General features: G+C 39.6%; 1 protein-coding gene and 1 non-coding gene across 25 annotated transcripts in view; one reads left to right on the top strand and one right to left on the bottom strand.

Moving 5' to 3' along the window:
• DLGAP1 (DLG associated protein 1) overlaps positions 1-17,800 on the top strand; it is a 968,998-nt gene that overhangs the window by 643,212 nt on the left and 307,986 nt on the right. For all 24 annotated transcript variants that reach the window (XM_019014108.4, XM_019014109.4, XM_055368502.2 and 21 more), the window contains one exon: positions 9,133-9,347. In XM_019014108.4, coding sequence (XP_018869653.1) covers positions 9,133-9,347 — 215 coding nt within the window. The remainder of the gene's footprint in view (positions 1-9,132; positions 9,348-17,800) is intronic.
• On the bottom strand, positions 11,957-12,060 carry LOC115931492 (small nucleolar RNA U13). The gene has a single exon (XR_004067975.2). It is a non-coding gene; the product is annotated as a small nucleolar RNA U13 (small nucleolar RNA).

The raw sequence follows: 17,800 nt of genomic DNA on the forward strand, positions 1-17,800 counted from the left end.
TCGTTTCATCTTTTTTTTTTTGACACACAGTCTCACTCTGTCCGCCAGCTGGAGAGTGGTGGCACCATCATAGCTCACTGCAGCCTCAAACTCTTGGGCTCAAGCAATCCTCTTGTCTCAGCCTCCCAAATAGCTAGGACTATAGGCACATACCACCACCACACCAGCTACATTTAAAAAATTATTTTGTAGAGATGGGGTCTTGCTATGTTGCCTAGGCCGGTCTCAAACTCCTGGAATCAAGTGATCCTCCTGCCTTGGCCTCCCAAAGTGCTAGGATTACAGGCATGAGCCATTGTATTTTACCTTTTTGAATCTCAATTTTGAAGCAGTAAAATGGAAATAGTAATGCCTATTTCATACAACTGCTGCAAAGATTAAAATAAAGTAACATAGGCACTGCCCCTAGCTCATTGAGATTATTCCATAATTGTCAGGTTTTTTCATGAATGTCAGATGCTCAACTCTCCTTTTTGAATCTCAATTTTGAAGCAGTAAGATGGAAATAGTAATGCCTATTTCATACAACTGCTGCAAAGATTAAAATAAAGTAACATAGGCACTGCCCCTAGCTCATTGAGATTATTCCATAATTGTCAGATTTTTTCATGAATGTCAGATGCCCAACTCTCCTTTCATAATGTACATTTTTCTCCTCCTATTTACCATTCCTTTTCAAACACAGGAAAGGTCAAACAGGTTGACCCCTAAGTCACTGCCAAGCACCCTTATTTACCTGGCTGCTGTCATTGAAATACCTTGTGCTTGGGAAGGAATCAACAGCTGCTGAGGGGTAACTGTGCAAATAGAAACCTATCCCTCATGCCCACCATTCAGTTGCTACTTTTCCTTGCTCTACTGCCTTTGTTTTCACCAAATCAACCAAATGCCTAGGTTCCTTCCTCCCAGTTCTTTGGTTCCTGATGAAATAGAACTTTGCTTTATGTACTCACAGCCTTGGGTTCATCAGTTTTCCTCCCAAATCTCTGCAACCCAGAATAGCTCACAGAATCGCACAGGCCTGCCCTTGTATATTTTCAGGACATATGCTCCATTTCAGCTGTCCCGGCTTTCTAAGTGTCTTCATTCCTTTTGTGGCTCTCAGATTTCCCAAAATCTCACGCATTCTCATTACTCCACACCTCACCATGCAACTTCCCATCCTGAGATAATCCGCTCTCAAAGAGTCACGTGCACATGGCTTCATCTCTCAATCATCGTCTCACAGACCATCATTGGCACAGACTATAATCTATTTAGTTACGCTTTGATAACTGCAGCCCAGCCAAAGTGGGGCACTCAAGCTAGATGCCCTTGGGGAGAGACTTTTAAAACTAAGCGTTCCTACATCTGATAGAGTAGTTCTTGTAACTTTTCTTTCAAAGGGTTGTAACCCACTATTTGTTTATTATTTTTTTCCTTCAAACAGACCTTAAAACACTATGATATTATTTTCTTATCTAAAATATGTGCTTTATAGTTTATCAAAAAATAACAATTGTTACCCAAAAGACATGTCAAAAGACATATATGAATATGCTAGAAGGGGGCGGGGGAGATTCCTGAACTGTGAATGGCAGACCTCAGCTTGGGCACAGTGTCACCCTACACTAGTTACTAATCTCTCCTGACCTCAGTTTCTCTATTTGACAAACTGAGGTTATAATATTTACTCTTCATATCCTTCATGATAGTTGTAAGGATCATAAGACATTATGTGAACTTATGTTTTTTTCCAAACTCATGACATGATAAATGTAATTGCTATTATTAATTTGGTCATTACTAAATATGAACATTAAGTTCAACAATTACTATCCCAGAATAAATTCATTTCTTGTTTTTCTTCTCATACATATTTTTAAAAGGTTTTTAATTGATTCTAAGAGCCCTAGTTTCCATGTTTTCGCATTTTGGATATTGGGATAAATTATATATTCTGTGGAGTGTCAGATTTTATTGATGATGTTTATTTCTTTCTTAGTGACACAAAAAATGTTGGGACAATTGCATTAGTATCTTAGATTCAGTAAAATGTGCAGTGGCACGATTTCAGCTCACTGCAACCTCCGCCTCCCAGGTTCAAGCGATTCTCCTGCCTCAGCCTCCTGAGTAGCTGGGATTACAGGCACCCACCATCACGCCTGGCTAATTTTTTGTATTTTTAGTAGAGACGGGGTTTTATATGTTGGCCAGGCTGGACTTGAACTCCTTGCCTCATGATCTGCCCGTCTCGGCCTCTCAAAGTGCTGGAATTACAGGCATGAGCCACCGAGTCCGGCCATGTGTTCCTCTTTCAACTGAGTTTAGGAAAACCTAAAATGGGGGGAAATGTCAGCACCAAAAGATACTCCACTTCCAGCAGAGAGACAAATACCTTTTTGTGCCCATGGGCCAACTTAGGAGAACCGTTTTCTTACCATGAAAGAAATTTTTATAAGTTTGCAAATTATTTTATATATAGTCCATTTGCACTTATATTCTTATACTAGAATATATAGTGGATAGAAATATGGCAGCCACTGCTTTTAATCCACTGCTTTTAATAATAAATGCCGCTGCTTTTAATCCCCAAGATTTTTATCATTGACCATATACTTTAAAAGTAGCCGCTGGGCACGGTGGCTCACGCCTGTAATCCCAGCACTTTGGGAGGCCGAGGCGGGCGGATCACGAGGTCAGGAGATTGAGACCATCCTGGCTAACACGGTGAAACCCCGTCTCTACTAAAAATAGAAAATATTAGCCGGGTGTGGTGGTGGGCGCCTGTAGTCCCAGCTGCTGGGGAGGCTGAGGAAGGAGAATGGCGTGAACCTGGGAGGCGGAGCTTGCAGTGAGCCGAGATCACGCCACTGCACTCTCCAGCCTGGGTGACAGAGCAAGACTCCGTCTCAAAAAAAAAAAAAAAAGGAGCCATGGAGAAAGCCAGGTGTGGTGGCAGGTGCCTGTAGTCCCGGCAATTCAGGAGGCTGGGGTGAGAGGATCACTTGAGCCCAGGAGTTTGAGGAGCAGCCTGGGTAACAGAGTGAGACCTCATCTCTACAAAAATTAAAAAGAATCAATTGGAAGTGGAGAGAGACTATTTTTGCTCCTAACTTGCCAAAGAAAATTGAAAGTAGGCATCAGAGTCTTGGAAAGCCAAAGTCATTCATCATCAGGGGGTGTCTGTGTGCTCAGTAATATGGCTGAGTACAGTGTATAGTGCAGAACTCCCATCAAACAGACCTTTATTAAGCACTTCCTGTGTGCTTGTGGACATTACCTCATTTCGTCCACACATAATTCTATGGGACAGGAAACTGAGGCACAGATAAGTTAATTAACTCACCCAAGTACGTACCTAGTAATTTACCCAACAAAAATTCAAACCTGGAATTCAAGCCTGGGCAGTTTAATTGCACAGCCCACCCTCTAACCCTTTGGCAATATGGCTTCCCCCGATTTCAGTAAGCTTATGGAGTAGTTGGAGAGATGAAACAAAGACAAAGAGCGATGTCCATAAAACACCATTTCGTGATGATTTAAGTACTCAGTATAATCATGTGGACTGAGGGTTAGGATACTTTCTCTGTGAGCCATATTGTCTCCATCGCTACCATAAAGCTCTGCCCTTGTAGCTCAAAGTCAGCCATAGATAGATAACACAGAATGAATGGGCATGCTGTGTACCAATAAAACTTTATTTACAAAAATCGATGATGAAACAGATTTAGTCTGCAAGCTATATTCTGCTGACCCCTTATATAGATGGTACATGCTATAAATTTCATAAAGGAAAAGATTAATTTAAGCTGAAGCAGTTGGAGGGAGTTTTGGGAGAGCAGATTCAACTTTAAGGAAGACTCGAGATAGCTTGAGATGAGCTGTGTGACCTGACCCCCTTTGCTTCTCTTCATGTCACATCTCTCTTGCTCAATGCTCTCTGACCAGGCTGGCATTTTCATTCCTAGGGCTGGGATTACTCCAATCTTCTTTTTACTCTAGATACTTTGCACTGGCTGATCCTTCTGCCTGGAAGCTCTTCCCCTAGATCCTTCCAAGGCTGGCTCTTCTGGTCATCAAATCTCTCAGATGTTACTTCTTCAGGGGGGCTTCACTGAAGGACAAATTAAAGCAGCCCCCCTCCAGCTACCCTAGCACATCACCTTATCTTATTCCTCATAGCATTTGTGCTTCCTGAAATTATCTTGTTCATTTATCAGGTGCTTGTCTATTATCTGTCTCTTCTAGCTCTCCTTCTAGAATATAAATTACATGGAATGAGACCAACATTTGTATTATTCACTGGTGTGTATTCCTAGCACCCAAACCATGGCTGGCAAATAAACAACAAAAAAATACCTGCAGAAGTAAAGAAATAAGGGAGGGAGGCAGGAAGAGAGACAGAAAATATGAGCATGCCCCATTAGGTGGTGTTTTATTTTCTCCTGTTCTGTGATTGAATAGACTATAACCTTCATTAGAATGGCCCATCCTTCAGTGCCTGTGACATCATTTCAATTCAGAAAGCATTCTCATCCTGGCTGGGAAGGGTGGCTCACCCCTGTAATCCCAGCACTTTGGGGGGCCGAGGCAGGCAGATCATGAGGTCAGGAGTTTGAGACCAGCCTGGCCAACATGGCAAAACCCCGATCCTACTAAAAATACAAAAATTAGCCAGGCATGGTGGCGGGCATCTGTAGTCCCATCTACTAGGGAGGCAGGAGAATCTCTTGAACCCAGGAGGCAGGGGTTGCAGTGAGCTAAGATCGTGCCACTGCACTCCAGTCTTGGTGACAGAGCAAGAGGCCACCTCAAAAAAAAAAAGGTATTGAAATAATTCTTTCAATATGTTCAAGAGCAGCCTGGCCAAAATGGCAAAATCCTGTCTCTACTAGCAATACAAAAAGTAGCTGGGCGTGGTGGCACAGGCCTATAATTCTAGCTACTCAAGAAGCTGAGGCAAGAGAATCGCTTGAACCTGGGAGGTGGAGGTTGCAGTGAGCTAAGATCACGCCACTGCACTCCAGCTCAGGCAACAGAGCAAGACCCTGTCTCAAAAAAAAGAAAAAAAAAAAAACCATCCCTACATCCCTATCCTGTAATTAGAGGATGTTAGCACTTGATTATGGCCATTTCTTAGTCAAGGGCAGGTCTTCCAGTTTTCTGAATGATAACATGTGGTTTCAGTTATAGACGGGCTACCACTGAAATAGACAATGCACACTAATCCTCATTTTGTTTCATCAAAAATTAAGATCTCTGTTGGAGTGCTAATGCTTAAACATAATAATTAAAAAGCAATTAATCCTTTTTTCTCATCCATAACTACTATAAAATCTAACCTGTATTAGTTTGCTTTTATTATTATTTGTTTATGTTTGTTGAGTCCAACCCCCTCCTAAGCTGGTGCACACAAGCAGGGCATCCCACCAGCCTGAAATCAATGAGGACCTGCACTCTTTGTCTCTGCTCCAGCTTTTCTTCTACCAAGACTTCCAGCTCCTGAAACTGCCACCACAGTAATAACGCAGGCTTTTCTGAGACAGCTGCAAGGTTATCTTTTTCTTTGGATTTTCCTAAATCTTTTCTCTCTGTGCAGCTGAAATGGAAAGACACAGCAACCTCTGCCCAGCTCACAATAGCAGCTGCAGCCATGTAATTCTCCCTTCCTTTCCAATCAAAAGGCAGTAACATTTCACTCTTTGGGCCTGGTATGCTTACCACTTTATATGCTTTCTTCTAAAACTATCTACCTAAGCAATGTCTCCCTTTTGCTTTAGGGTTTAAGAAACAAAAAATAAAAACTGACTCGATTATATCGATGTTAATGGCCCTTACAGTTCAGCAATTGTGTTTTTCTTCTCCAAGGTCTCGATTTTCTGTCTTTACACTTTCCCTAGAACGGATTACTGTATTATTTTACGTGTAATCTTGTTGTATGCTACCTTTAGGTATATAAATAATGTATTACTATTCAAATTCCACTCCAATGGAAGTCACTTCCACATAACTTCTTAGCTGCTATCATTTGAAAAGTAAGATTAATTGAAAGATACACAGGTTAAATACTTCTCAGCTGGTTCCCTAAACAACAGTTACAGACTGTTTCTAGTATGAGCCCAAATTTCTACCATAAACTAACTTTGAAAAAAATATCTGAACAAAATTTGCCATGTTTTGTTGCATAAGCCATATGAGCTAATCAGTTTGTCATTAGTCTCTGACATACTCCAGACAGCAATGCTTATGAACTTCACATCAGGATTGAGAAATAACAAGTGTGGGGTGCATCATCTATGACCCTCAGCTGTACCAAGTTAATTTTTAAAATGTAATTGCTAAACCTATAATGAGGCTCTGAAGATGATCATATCTATGCAGTGAGTCACCTGCCAATGCAAGGAAAACAAGACTGTTCTCAGCATTTATAATTTCCTGAGAAATCTTTGTTGCTGTGGTGATTTTGATGCTTTTACCTACAAAAGTAAAAACATTACATTGTTACTAGCATAATTAATAAATGACAAGTGTATCAAATGTGATGAGCACAAAGGTGTCCGGGACTATAATTGCTCAGTTCTGCAGGTGCCACAAAGCACAGCCTAGAAAGACAAGGAGCATTAAACAGTGGTCAACATATGGCCCTAGGAACTGCCTCATTGAAACTCAGCCCCTTCTTAGCTGTAACTCTGAGTGAGTTACATAACTTTAGTGTCCTCATTTGTAAAATGGGAATAATAATAATACCACCCCTCCGCTGTGTGGATCAAATGAGCTGACATTTAAAAAGCACTTAGAACAGTGCCTGCACACAGGAGCACAATATAAGAATTTATTAAATAAAATGAACATGCTGCAGGGTGATGTTTCATCTTGGTTAGTACTTTTCAGAGTTAGAACCTACAAACCACTGTTTTCAAGACCATGAATAGTAGCATCTCTTCAATCTGAAGTTCTTAGATCTAAACTGTCAAGTTATACAGGTGAATTAACAATTAAAAAGGAAAGAATTATGCTCTTTTAGTAGAACATCTATTCTCACTTCCTTAGAACCTATAATATTTAGAACTCTGTGTCTGATATGTGTGTGTGCTATTGTGGACAATTTTCTTAACACTTCAGGTTTCAAAGTGATATAAATCATAAAATTTTGATTAATATAATTTTGATCTTAGGAGTTAAACACCTCGAACCCTAGTGCTGCCATTTTAGCTGTGTGTCCTTTGGCAAGTTACTCACCTTCTCTGAGCTCCTGCTTCTCACCTGAGAAAAAACAGAAAAATATGCACAGGTTGTTGTATTGATGAAATGAGATCTTATAGGCAAATTTTTTTAGCACAGTTAAATGTTAATGAAGTACCATGTTATTTTGATGGATAAGCAGTAAATAGTTAACATCAAAATATTAAAAGCCTTTTTATTTTCTCATTGCAAACCTGGCCAATTCCAGGGAGCCTTTCCTGGATCCTCCTTTCCCATCACCATTACTGCTAACTCTCGTTTCTCTTCTCGTCTCTGTTATAAATATGTTGAGGGCAAGAACCAGCCTCCCCGTTTTTTGGTCTCTTTTACTTAAGCCTTGTGCAGTGCTCTGTCCACTGTAGTATGTTTGCTATGTTACTTCTTAATGAATAAAAAGAGTGGCTATTATGCATTTTTTTCACATCACGAAAAATGAAGAAGGAATGAGATCTAGGTTGAGTTCATGTTGAAGTGGAAAATCTAAGAGGAACTGAAGAGAAAGTCATGAAGATGGCTTCTAAAACATAGTGCAGTGTTCTGCTGAACTCAGAAAAAATGATTGTGGAAAGAAAAAAGAACAGCAGTGCACTGACAATATGATTTTGTTGTGGTATCCACAGTTAGAGACTTAGAGTAGGATCCAGCAAAGCAAAAGGAAAGGAACAATTCAGACAAGTAGTAGCTACACCAGGTAAGTCAAGCAATCAGAAGGCCAAAAGGGGAGAAACTTGCAAAGAGGTGTTATTTGTATGTATGTGTGTGCACGGGTGTGCAGAGGCCAACAAAAAATAAAAGCAAGAAAATGCCATTATCTTCCATTAGGAGATCATTGGAAACCTTTAGAGAGTGTTTTAAGCAGATCTACGGAAGCTGAATCCAAATTAAGAAAGATTCAGAAAGAATAAGTGACTGGGGAGTAAATGCAGCTGGTAGAGACCACTGGTTTAGGAAGAAGACAGACTGGATATGAGATGGTAAAGTCCAAAGGTTCAAGGAAGGCATAGATCAATCAGAAAACATTCCTGAATCTTAAATGGCAATTGAAAACAAATCACTGAAGAGCGCAAATAAAATTGCTCTCCTTTCAAATGGCATTCTTATGCCTGACTCAACTATTATCAGCATGAGAAAACTGAGATGTACAAATGATTCAAAGCCAATGGTTTTAATTTTTCCTACTACATGAGTCATGTTAAAGACTGAGAGACGTGGATTTGTACATATTCAAAATATTTATGAGCCTATTACAATAAAATATTGTTATTGAAAGGTTAATGTCTCAAGTTTCAGATAATTATATTACCAATATCCAGCACCATACCAAAAAAAGAAAATACTTGGTCTTATTTATACATTTTTAAATAACTAAGACAATAATTGGAATGTTTATAACACAAAGAAATGACAAATGCTTGAGGTGATGGATACCCCATTTACCCTGATGTGATTATTACACATCGTATGCTTGTATGAAAATAGCTCAAGTACTCCATAAATATATACACTTACTACGTACTCATAAAAATTAGAAATGTTAGCCTGTAATCCCAGCACTTTGGGAGGCTGAGGCGGGCAGATCACGAGGTCAGGAGATTAAGACCATCCTGGCTAACACGGTGAAACCCCATCTCTACTAAAAATACAAATAATTAGCCAGGCATGGTGGCAGGTGACTGTAGTCCCAGCTACTCAGGAGGCTGAGGCAGGAGAACGGCATGAACCCGGGAAGCAGAGCTTGCAGTGAGCCAAGATTGCACCACTGCACTCCAGCCTGGGCGACAACGCAAGACCCCATCTCAAAAAAAAAAAAAAAAAAAAAAATAGAAATGTTAAATCTAAAAAAAAGAAAAAGAAAAGAAAAAGGTAGGATTTTATAAAAAGTGATTTATCTGTTTTCTGTCTGAATAGGTTCCACAAGATGAATGGACAGGGTACACCCCTCGAGGTAAAGACGATGAAATTCCATGCCGAAGAATGCGGAGTGGCAGTTATATCAAGGCCATGGGGGATGAAGACAGTGGAGACTCAGACACGAGTCCCAAGCCTTCTCCAAAAGTTGCTGCGCGGAGAGAAAGCTATCTCAAGGCTACTCAGCCATCCCTTACAGAACTCACCACACTCAAGTGAGTAGTCCTAACCCCGCACTTGCGATAGTCCAGGTGCTTGTATTATCACCGAGGCTCAGATGGTGTGTCTCCTAGAGTAAGTGGGGCAGAAACATCCTACAGGTGGAGCAGTGCAGTACATTGATTGTGACTTTAGATCTGACGTCTGTACCCCAGTGCCTTTGTAGAGAGAGGCAACAGATGTGTTCTGCATTGATCATAAGCTGAACCCCTCATCTCTAAGAAGCAGAAGCAATCTTTTAAATCCAGAATGGCTTCTGAAAAGAATTAAAATTTCTGGTCAATGAGAATATACATGTATCCCAATTCTTGAACGTTTGCTCAGGCACGAAGTACACACAAGAACTTTTTCTTGAGACTCTTGAATTTTTCAGATAATTGAGTAACATAATAGAAGAGATTGTCTTGGAGAAGCTTATAGAGTGTGGCCGTGCTTTAAAATTGGATATGTGAAGGTTCTTGACATACATTTTTAAATTTGGGCACTCGATATGTATTACAATTGAAGGCCTTAAAAAGGTTTTGTTTTGCAAATATAAATATAGTCATACATCATTTAAGGATGGAGTTACATTCTGAGAAATGCATCATTAAGCGATTTCACTGTGCACACGTCATAGAGTACACTTACAAAAACTTAGATGGTCTAGCCTATTACACACTTAGGCTATATGGAGTGGCCTATTGCTCCTAAGTTGCAAACCTATACAGCAAATTACTGTACTGAATGCTGCGGGTGACTCTCACACAATGGTAAGTATTTGTTTATGTAAATATATCCAAACATAGAAAAATACAGTAAAAACACAGTATTATAATCTTATGGGACAACCATATTATATGCATCATTAACTGAAATGTTGTGCAGCATATGACTGTAGTCCTTAACTGTATTTGTGCTGTTTGTAAACAAAGAATAGCGCTACGCAGGAAACCACTGAGATTGATTATTTTAAGCAAGACCTGATTTAATTCTAAATGCTGTTTATAGAGAGTAAATTCTTTAGAGTCTTGGAATGTAGAAATAGATAGAATTCCATTTGGACCTGAAAAATATATTACGGATAATTCGTATTTTTAAGTGCCTTTGATTCCATATTTTGATGAAATGAACATTACTTTTCATGCATTTATATTATGTTACTAAATAAAATATTAAAAGGCAAAATAAAACAAAAAATCAAAGCAGTCAAGTTAAGGAAAACAAACCCAATTGTTAATCAAGAGCACTGAAAAACAGCTGACTCTTGTGCGATGGGAATTTATTTAAATAGCAGAGTATGTTGTATTTTAAAGATCCGGACAGAGACAGCCTCCCATGAATTATTTTTCAAGGGTTCATGTAGAACAATTCTGGATCATTTTAATCAAAAATTAATACCAATGCATCAGTAAATTAAGCCAAGAAAAAAACCTCTTCCTTCTTTCTTTGGCTTCCAGTTGCCCTTCCTCTTTGCCTTTATTACTACATGTGTTACTTTTCAAGAATCATCAGAACAAACTACCACAAACTTGGTGGCTTGATTAGATCTACAAAGACTCTATTTCCAAATAAGGTCACATTCACCGATAGTAGGAGTTAGGACTTCAATATATCTATTTGGAGAACAGAATTGGACCCAAAACATTGCCACACAAGGTTAAAAAAAAAAAATTCGTGGAAATAAAAAACAGAAACAAGTCTTCATTGCACTTTGGCGCACCTAGCAGAAGCTCAGAAAATTAAATTAAAAGAACTGGATTTGTAAGAAAGGCAGTGGACCAAGGTGACATGAAATGAGGGAGGCCAAGGACCCTTCTGAAAAAAAATATTCTTCTATGGACCTTAAAATATCTCTCCACTAGACACAATGTCAGGTAGTCATGGCCATAGGGTTAACATCTTCCAAAAGATGCAAGAAAAGGATTGCAATGGGCAAGAAATTCACTTAAACCGGCAACCTCCAGAGTCCTTTCCACCTCCTGAGTATCCCATTAGGTTGTCATCAAGATGCATTGGTCACATTCGCTGAGTGACACTTTGGGTCTTGGGTGATAAGTTAGAGGAATTGCTCTTGTCCACAGCAATACCCAGGTAAGAGGAGAACAGAAAGATGCAGAGCCATGAGGAAGATGAGAAGAGTGCTCTGAGGAGACTGAGGACAGGGCTATAGGGTAGGGGCTGAAATCAATGTCACAATCGTGCCCTGGGCTACTCTCATAGCTTCAGGATGTGGAGGATCACTCTGAAGTCATTGAAACTCTCTTTCTCATTTGCCTTCTTCACAATATGACCCTCCTCTAACGTCCTGGACCGTATTTTTGTGACCACCATATATTTCTTTTACTGCTCAGAAGTTTTCAGAGCAGAAAGAGGCAAACATGCAGATGACAGCTAGGCTGATGGTAGAGGGTCAGCTCCTTCAGACGGTGAAGTTGTTGAACTGGGTATGAGTTAGTGACTGCTATTTCATCCCTCCCCACTTACAGAAATTCAAAGTGGTGATAAATGGACAGGAGAACACCTACTAAATTGAAAACATTTTACTTAGGATGGAGTTTCCCCAAACCATTTCTGTTGTCCCCTGTTCTTTGGCAGCAAAGAGAACTTTTTTTTCCTATGTTTATGTAAGACGGATAGTGTGCCAACATCATAACAAGGTTGGAAGGAAGCACATCTCATATATTACTGTGAAAACTCAATCATTATGATTATGATCCACAAAAGGATCACAAGAGAACCTTAGACAACCATCCAAACATATCTTCCTTCCCTGTGCTACCATCACATCCCCTAGAATCATTTCTCATAGTTCCACTTACCTCCATTCGTTTCACACTCACCTATTTTGTGAGTTCCCTTTGTCATTACAGTCTACACATTAAACCTCCATCATCTTCAACTGCATACAATTGTTAGTGACCTCTAGTTTAACCAGATTGGCCTGGCACGGTGGCTTACACCTGTAATCCCAGCACTTTGGGAGGCCAAGGTGGGCAGATTGCTTGGGCCCAGGAGTTCGAGACCAGCCTGGGCAACATCGTAAAACCTTGTCTCTACAAAAACTACAAAAATTAGCTGGGTGTGGCGGCATGCACCTGTAGTCCCAGCTACTTGGGAGGCTGAGGTGGGAGGATCATTTGAACCCAGGAAGTCGAGGCTGCAGTGAGCCATGATTGAGCCACTGCACCCCAGCCTGGGCAACAGAGAGAGACCCTGTCTCAAAATCAATTAATTAATTAATAGTTTAACCAGATTGAAAGAGATACAAAAGAAAAAAAGGAAAATACACTATAGAGGCAAAAATTCAGACATGACATGACTCATAATCAATTCTGTCTTTCATTCCTTGATGATGTTTTGACTGCAGATCATTATCTTTCTAGAAGTTTGAAGGATTCAGTCCCTTATGAGAAAAAAGATCCCTATATCCTGGAATTCTAGTTCCTCAAAAAAGAAAACTATATTTATGTTCCTACTTCTTTGACATTTAAGTCGATTTTTTTTCCCTCCTTCCTCCTCAGTAATTCACAGCTTTAGGGATGAATCATAGCCCTGAACCAAGATAACTAAAATTAGGCAAGTGAGATTGGGGCAACATTTTGTTTAAGGTTTTCAACTCCCATCTTCTCTCAGAAATGTTGAAGAGAAGGCACTCCTACACTTTCTTACGTTGTTTTTCTCTTTTCTTTTCTATTTTCCGAAGGCATCTTGAGGGTTTATTTATGTGGGTGGTTTTTCATCAGCTGCTTAGTGTTAGTTATTGGGTCCTCAGACATATAAGGCCTAAGGTCAGTTAAACATTCTGGTGTTAGGAGTAGTTTTGAGACAATAAAGTCCATCTTTGGGCCAGCAAAACCCCTCCTGTAGCTACTCTTGGAAAACTATTATTTTGGTCACTCTCTTCTCTTATCCCACAGCTATTAGCAAATCGCTCCACCTCATCACTAGCTTTTCCTTCTTCCTTACTTATTAGCTAACAATAAATTTGAAATGGCGTATCACCCAAGAATATTAGCATTTTCAAAAAAATTCTGAATGTTTAATAGTAAATTTCCAGGCAAGTAGAGGAGACATTTAGGGGCCAGAGTTCCCTCAAAGCATGTTGTTGCAGCCTGGCACTGATGAAGAACTTAAGTCTCTTACTTGGAGTGCCATTTATTCTAGAACTGAGACTACTGCCTGCTACCATGATTAGTTAAAACCAACTCCAAATCCCATCTGGGACTTTTATTTGATACACTGCAGAAAGAACTTTTTAAAAATTATACTAAGTGGGGTGTCACTTAAAAGATTCTGAAGTTAAATTCAAATATCTATTAATCCTACATGAATAATAGTTTAAAGTGTCTTAATACTTCATCTCTTTATCCAAGCACTAAGAAAAATTCTCCCCCTGGAAGAAATAGTCAGTCTATAATATTACAGATTTTGAAACTCCTCTGAAATTGGGGAGAAGGATTCCAGGCTGTTGCAAGAAAGCCAGTCAGAGCTCCTAGCAATTTTGATAAAGTGTCTAACAAAAGCCTTCAGGAAGATTTATTTTCAGTTCTAAATGCCTTGAAGGCAAATCATTTTTCATTTTCAGGATGGTTAATCCTCTTAATCTTCATTTTTCCCCCTGGCCCTGAACCTTTGTTTGTTTGTTTGTTTTAGATAAATTGGAAAAATTTAAATTTAAATTTGGAAAAATACTAAGTAGCTGTGTGCCTTTTGGCAAATTGATTAATGTCTCTGAACCTCCTTGTAAATGAGAGTCTCAGTCTCTTAGCATGGACGGCACCACTTAGGCGGCTCTCCCTACAACTCCTCCCACCCCAAACCTGTGGCAGACAGCATTAGCCAATCCCAGCATTGATGGATTCCATCACCCTACCCATTGAGAACAGACTGAGCCCCTGAACCAGTCTCAATGCAGTGCTCCAGCCACCATGATTCATCGATCCGAGATGCCCACAGGTGCTGTCCTTAGTCTACAGGAAATGTCTCCCAGGAACCTTTCAGCACTGACGTGTATAATTGTAAGAACAAGGCACAGTAGAGTAGTGGTTCACAGTTTAAAGACAAAAGGAAGTAGTATTGGTAAAGAAAATAATTTGAGAAGAGGTAGATGGAGTGTTCTTCTTCAACTTTAATTCTGGATATTTTAAATGCATTGATTTCTACGTGAGGATCCCAAAACCATAGCCTCTTGCTGGAGTCTCTTTTGTTGTTGTTGTTGTTTATCTTGTATACGTTTTTTGCTCCCCTTTTCTCCTCCTGGACATGCTGTGTCCTTGCCTGTTCCTCACGTCATACACTCCCCTCCTACCTGCCTACTGCTCCTCGTTTTCCTTTTCTTGTTAGAGAAAGAGGGGGATGGGATGAAGATTGGAGCATCGCTATTTTTTCCCCAAAGATATGAACTGTATTGGGAACATAGCAATTTGTATCATCCCATCTCTGTTCTAAGTAGTATGAAATGTCTCTGTTTTGCCTAAATGCTTTTTTGTTCCTCTCCTACCTGTTCCTCTGTATCATTGTAACGTATAATAGCAAATGCTCCTCACAAAGTAGGGAGAACAAGAAAATACAACCTGCCGCACGAAATTGTGAATTTACGTCCTCAGTGATCAGTGATATAAACTCAGGGTAGTGTCCCATTCTTCCCTGACTATAATACTTTCTTCTATTATCCTCTATACTTCTAACTCCCCACTCCCACTTTCCAATATAATAAGAAACACGACCTGACTATAATACTTTCTTCTATTATCCTCTATACTTCTAACTCCCCACTCCCACTTTCCAATATAATAAGAAACGCGACACGTTTAAAACAGGGAAAGTCATTCTTGCTCACAGAAAAATTATCACTTGCTCATCTACAAATTATCTAAATATCTTTCAAATGTTTGTTAGAAATCAGCTTTATTTAAAAAAGAAAAAACAGCTAATACAAGCAATCGCCTATTACATTGAGTCCCAGATCACCACTCCTAGTTTTTAAAAAAATGTTCCTTCATTGGGATATGAATGCCCTCCTCCAAATGATGTGGGCATGTGTGAGTATTGTAGTCTGTACCAAATCCTGGTTTCTTGCTATATAATTACTCTTTAGAAAAGCCTGTGTTGAAAGGAAGCCTGCGTAGACTGAAAAGTCTCTACAATGATCATGACTATAGAGAGGAGAGAACTCCTTGTGTGTCTTTAAAGGAGGCAAAAGAATAAAAGAAAGTCCCGATACTTTTCTAGAGAGAAGGAATGAGACATTTTTAAAAGTTAAGAGTCAGGGATTGGGGGAGGGAGAGAGCATCAGGATAAATAGCTAATGCATGCTGGGCTTAATACGTAGGTGATGGGTTGATAGGTGCAGCAAACCACCATGCACACGTTTACCTATGTAACAAACCTGCACATCCTGCACACGTATCCCAAAACTTAAAATAATTTTTTTTTAAGTAGGAGGGATATTTACATTTTAACAAGGTTCTAAGTGCCTGACTGAGTGCTACGGGCTTTACATACGTGTTTTCTTTTGATCATCACAACTCTATGCATGCAGTTTTGCCCATTTTACAAATGACACATTTCCATCTCAGAGAGATTAAATAACTTTTTTAAGGTCACCTATCAATCAAATGTCAGAGCTAAGATTTGAGCCCAGTTGTTGAAACCAGAAAAGATAAAAAGCTGGACGGAAAGTTGAACTTACCAAGACTGCAGTGATGAGCTATTTAAAAGATGTTTAATAATGGAGGGGAAAGGAAGATCAACTGGGTGTGGACAACTGAGAAGTGGTACCCAGGAAAAACAGACATTCAAAACAGATTGTGAGAGTGAAGCATGGATTTGAAGGGGCGTCAGAAGCCTGCAGTGAAGTGAGTTCTGAGTCGCAAGTGTAAACATCAGACATGCAGCTGAAACAGGAAGGATCTTGAGAACATCTTGACTCAGGCTTAGCCTCAGGTGCAGGAAAGAAGGACCAATGACCAAAGGATCAGAGCTGCAGAAGGCGCTGGCTGACAGAGGACACAGGAAGAAGGGACGGACTCTTAGGAGCCTGGATTCAGCTCTGTGGAGACTAATACAACAATGAATCCTGGGCCTTCTCTGTTCTGTGGCTTACCATGTGTAACCTGAACCTTCTTCAAAGGATGGCAGACCAGGTTTGCACCCTTGACAGCTGGCTTCAAGGGGCTGTGTAAACAAAGCCCTAAGACAGCAGAGGGAGGGGAGCAGGGAAGGCCCTGGCTAAGGTTTCTGGAAATGAAGACTCCTCACTTCCTTTAGGTAGTGCTGATCAGAGATGCTGCCCACTGTCCTTCCAGGACGGCTTCTCTTTGCAGAGAGCCTCAAAATTCCTTCGTCTTTTCTGTCTGCCACCTGCCATTTATTCAATTTAATATCTATGTTCCCGTTAAAGTGCAGACAACGAGGTAAAGAGAACACGCTAATTACAATCAGAAATTATATTCATGCAATCACTCACTCACTCATTTATTCATGCAACAAACATTTGGTACCTTTAATAATTTAAGTACTGTGTCCATCATTTATACCTTAGTTTCAATATTCACTAAATGCTTTACTAAAATCTGGTTTTCCAGAGTCAAGTGGAAGAGAAAAATACACACAGACACACACACACACACGAGTCTAAGAATGGCAAAAGCAGGCACTACAAAGAAGAAAGGAACTTAAAATTCAGAGGCTGGTGGTGTTAAAATTGATAGTTTTGGTCAGAATTATTTTCTGATGAGAAAAATCTACATTGCCTGGCATAAGAAAGGATTGTGGTTTTTTGTTTCTTTTTGTTTTTGTTTTGTTTTGTTTACAGGTTACTATTTTGTCAGCATAGTTCGTTATTAGCTTTACTTTTGCTGTATCATTTATTATTAAAGAAATTCTTCTTATGCATGCAGATGGAAGGACATTTTGCAGGAATGAGAAAAGCTTCTTTAAAAGGAAGCCTAGGTGGACATATTAGGAGCTGCCTCTAATCCTTTTTAGAAGCAAGCTGGGTGTAAGTCCTAAATAAATGTATCTTTACAGAAGATGCATTTGAAATAGCAAAATCATCAACATTCCTATCTATAAACCAGGAGGAAATGAGATCAAAATTGCAGCCCAAGGAATTCAGGTTAGCTGCAAGGAGGAACTTCTAAGTGCAAAGTTATTAATTATCAAATCAATTAATTTGGAAATTGTTAGAGAAAACTTCCAAGGCCTCTTTTGAAACAATCTGAGTTATATTCCTCTGAGACCTTTGATAATTCTGCCTGAGCAAGACAGACAAAATATCTATATAAGATCTTTCCAGCCTAAAGAGTCTAAGACTTTAGCGTAAGATCTGCACCATCGTCTGATCATGTGCATTGATCCTGTATTTTCAAGCTCAGCATTCAGGAAGAAGAGATTTCAAAGCACCCACATAACACAGTACTCCCTAAATATATCACTTCTCTTCCTGACACTTCCCTTTCTATCA

The sequence above is a fragment of the Gorilla gorilla genome, chromosome 17 (assembly GCF_029281585.2).
Source record: "Gorilla gorilla gorilla isolate KB3781 chromosome 17, NHGRI_mGorGor1-v2.1_pri, whole genome shotgun sequence".
NCBI classification, from domain to species: domain Eukaryota; kingdom Metazoa; phylum Chordata; class Mammalia; order Primates; family Hominidae; genus Gorilla; species Gorilla gorilla.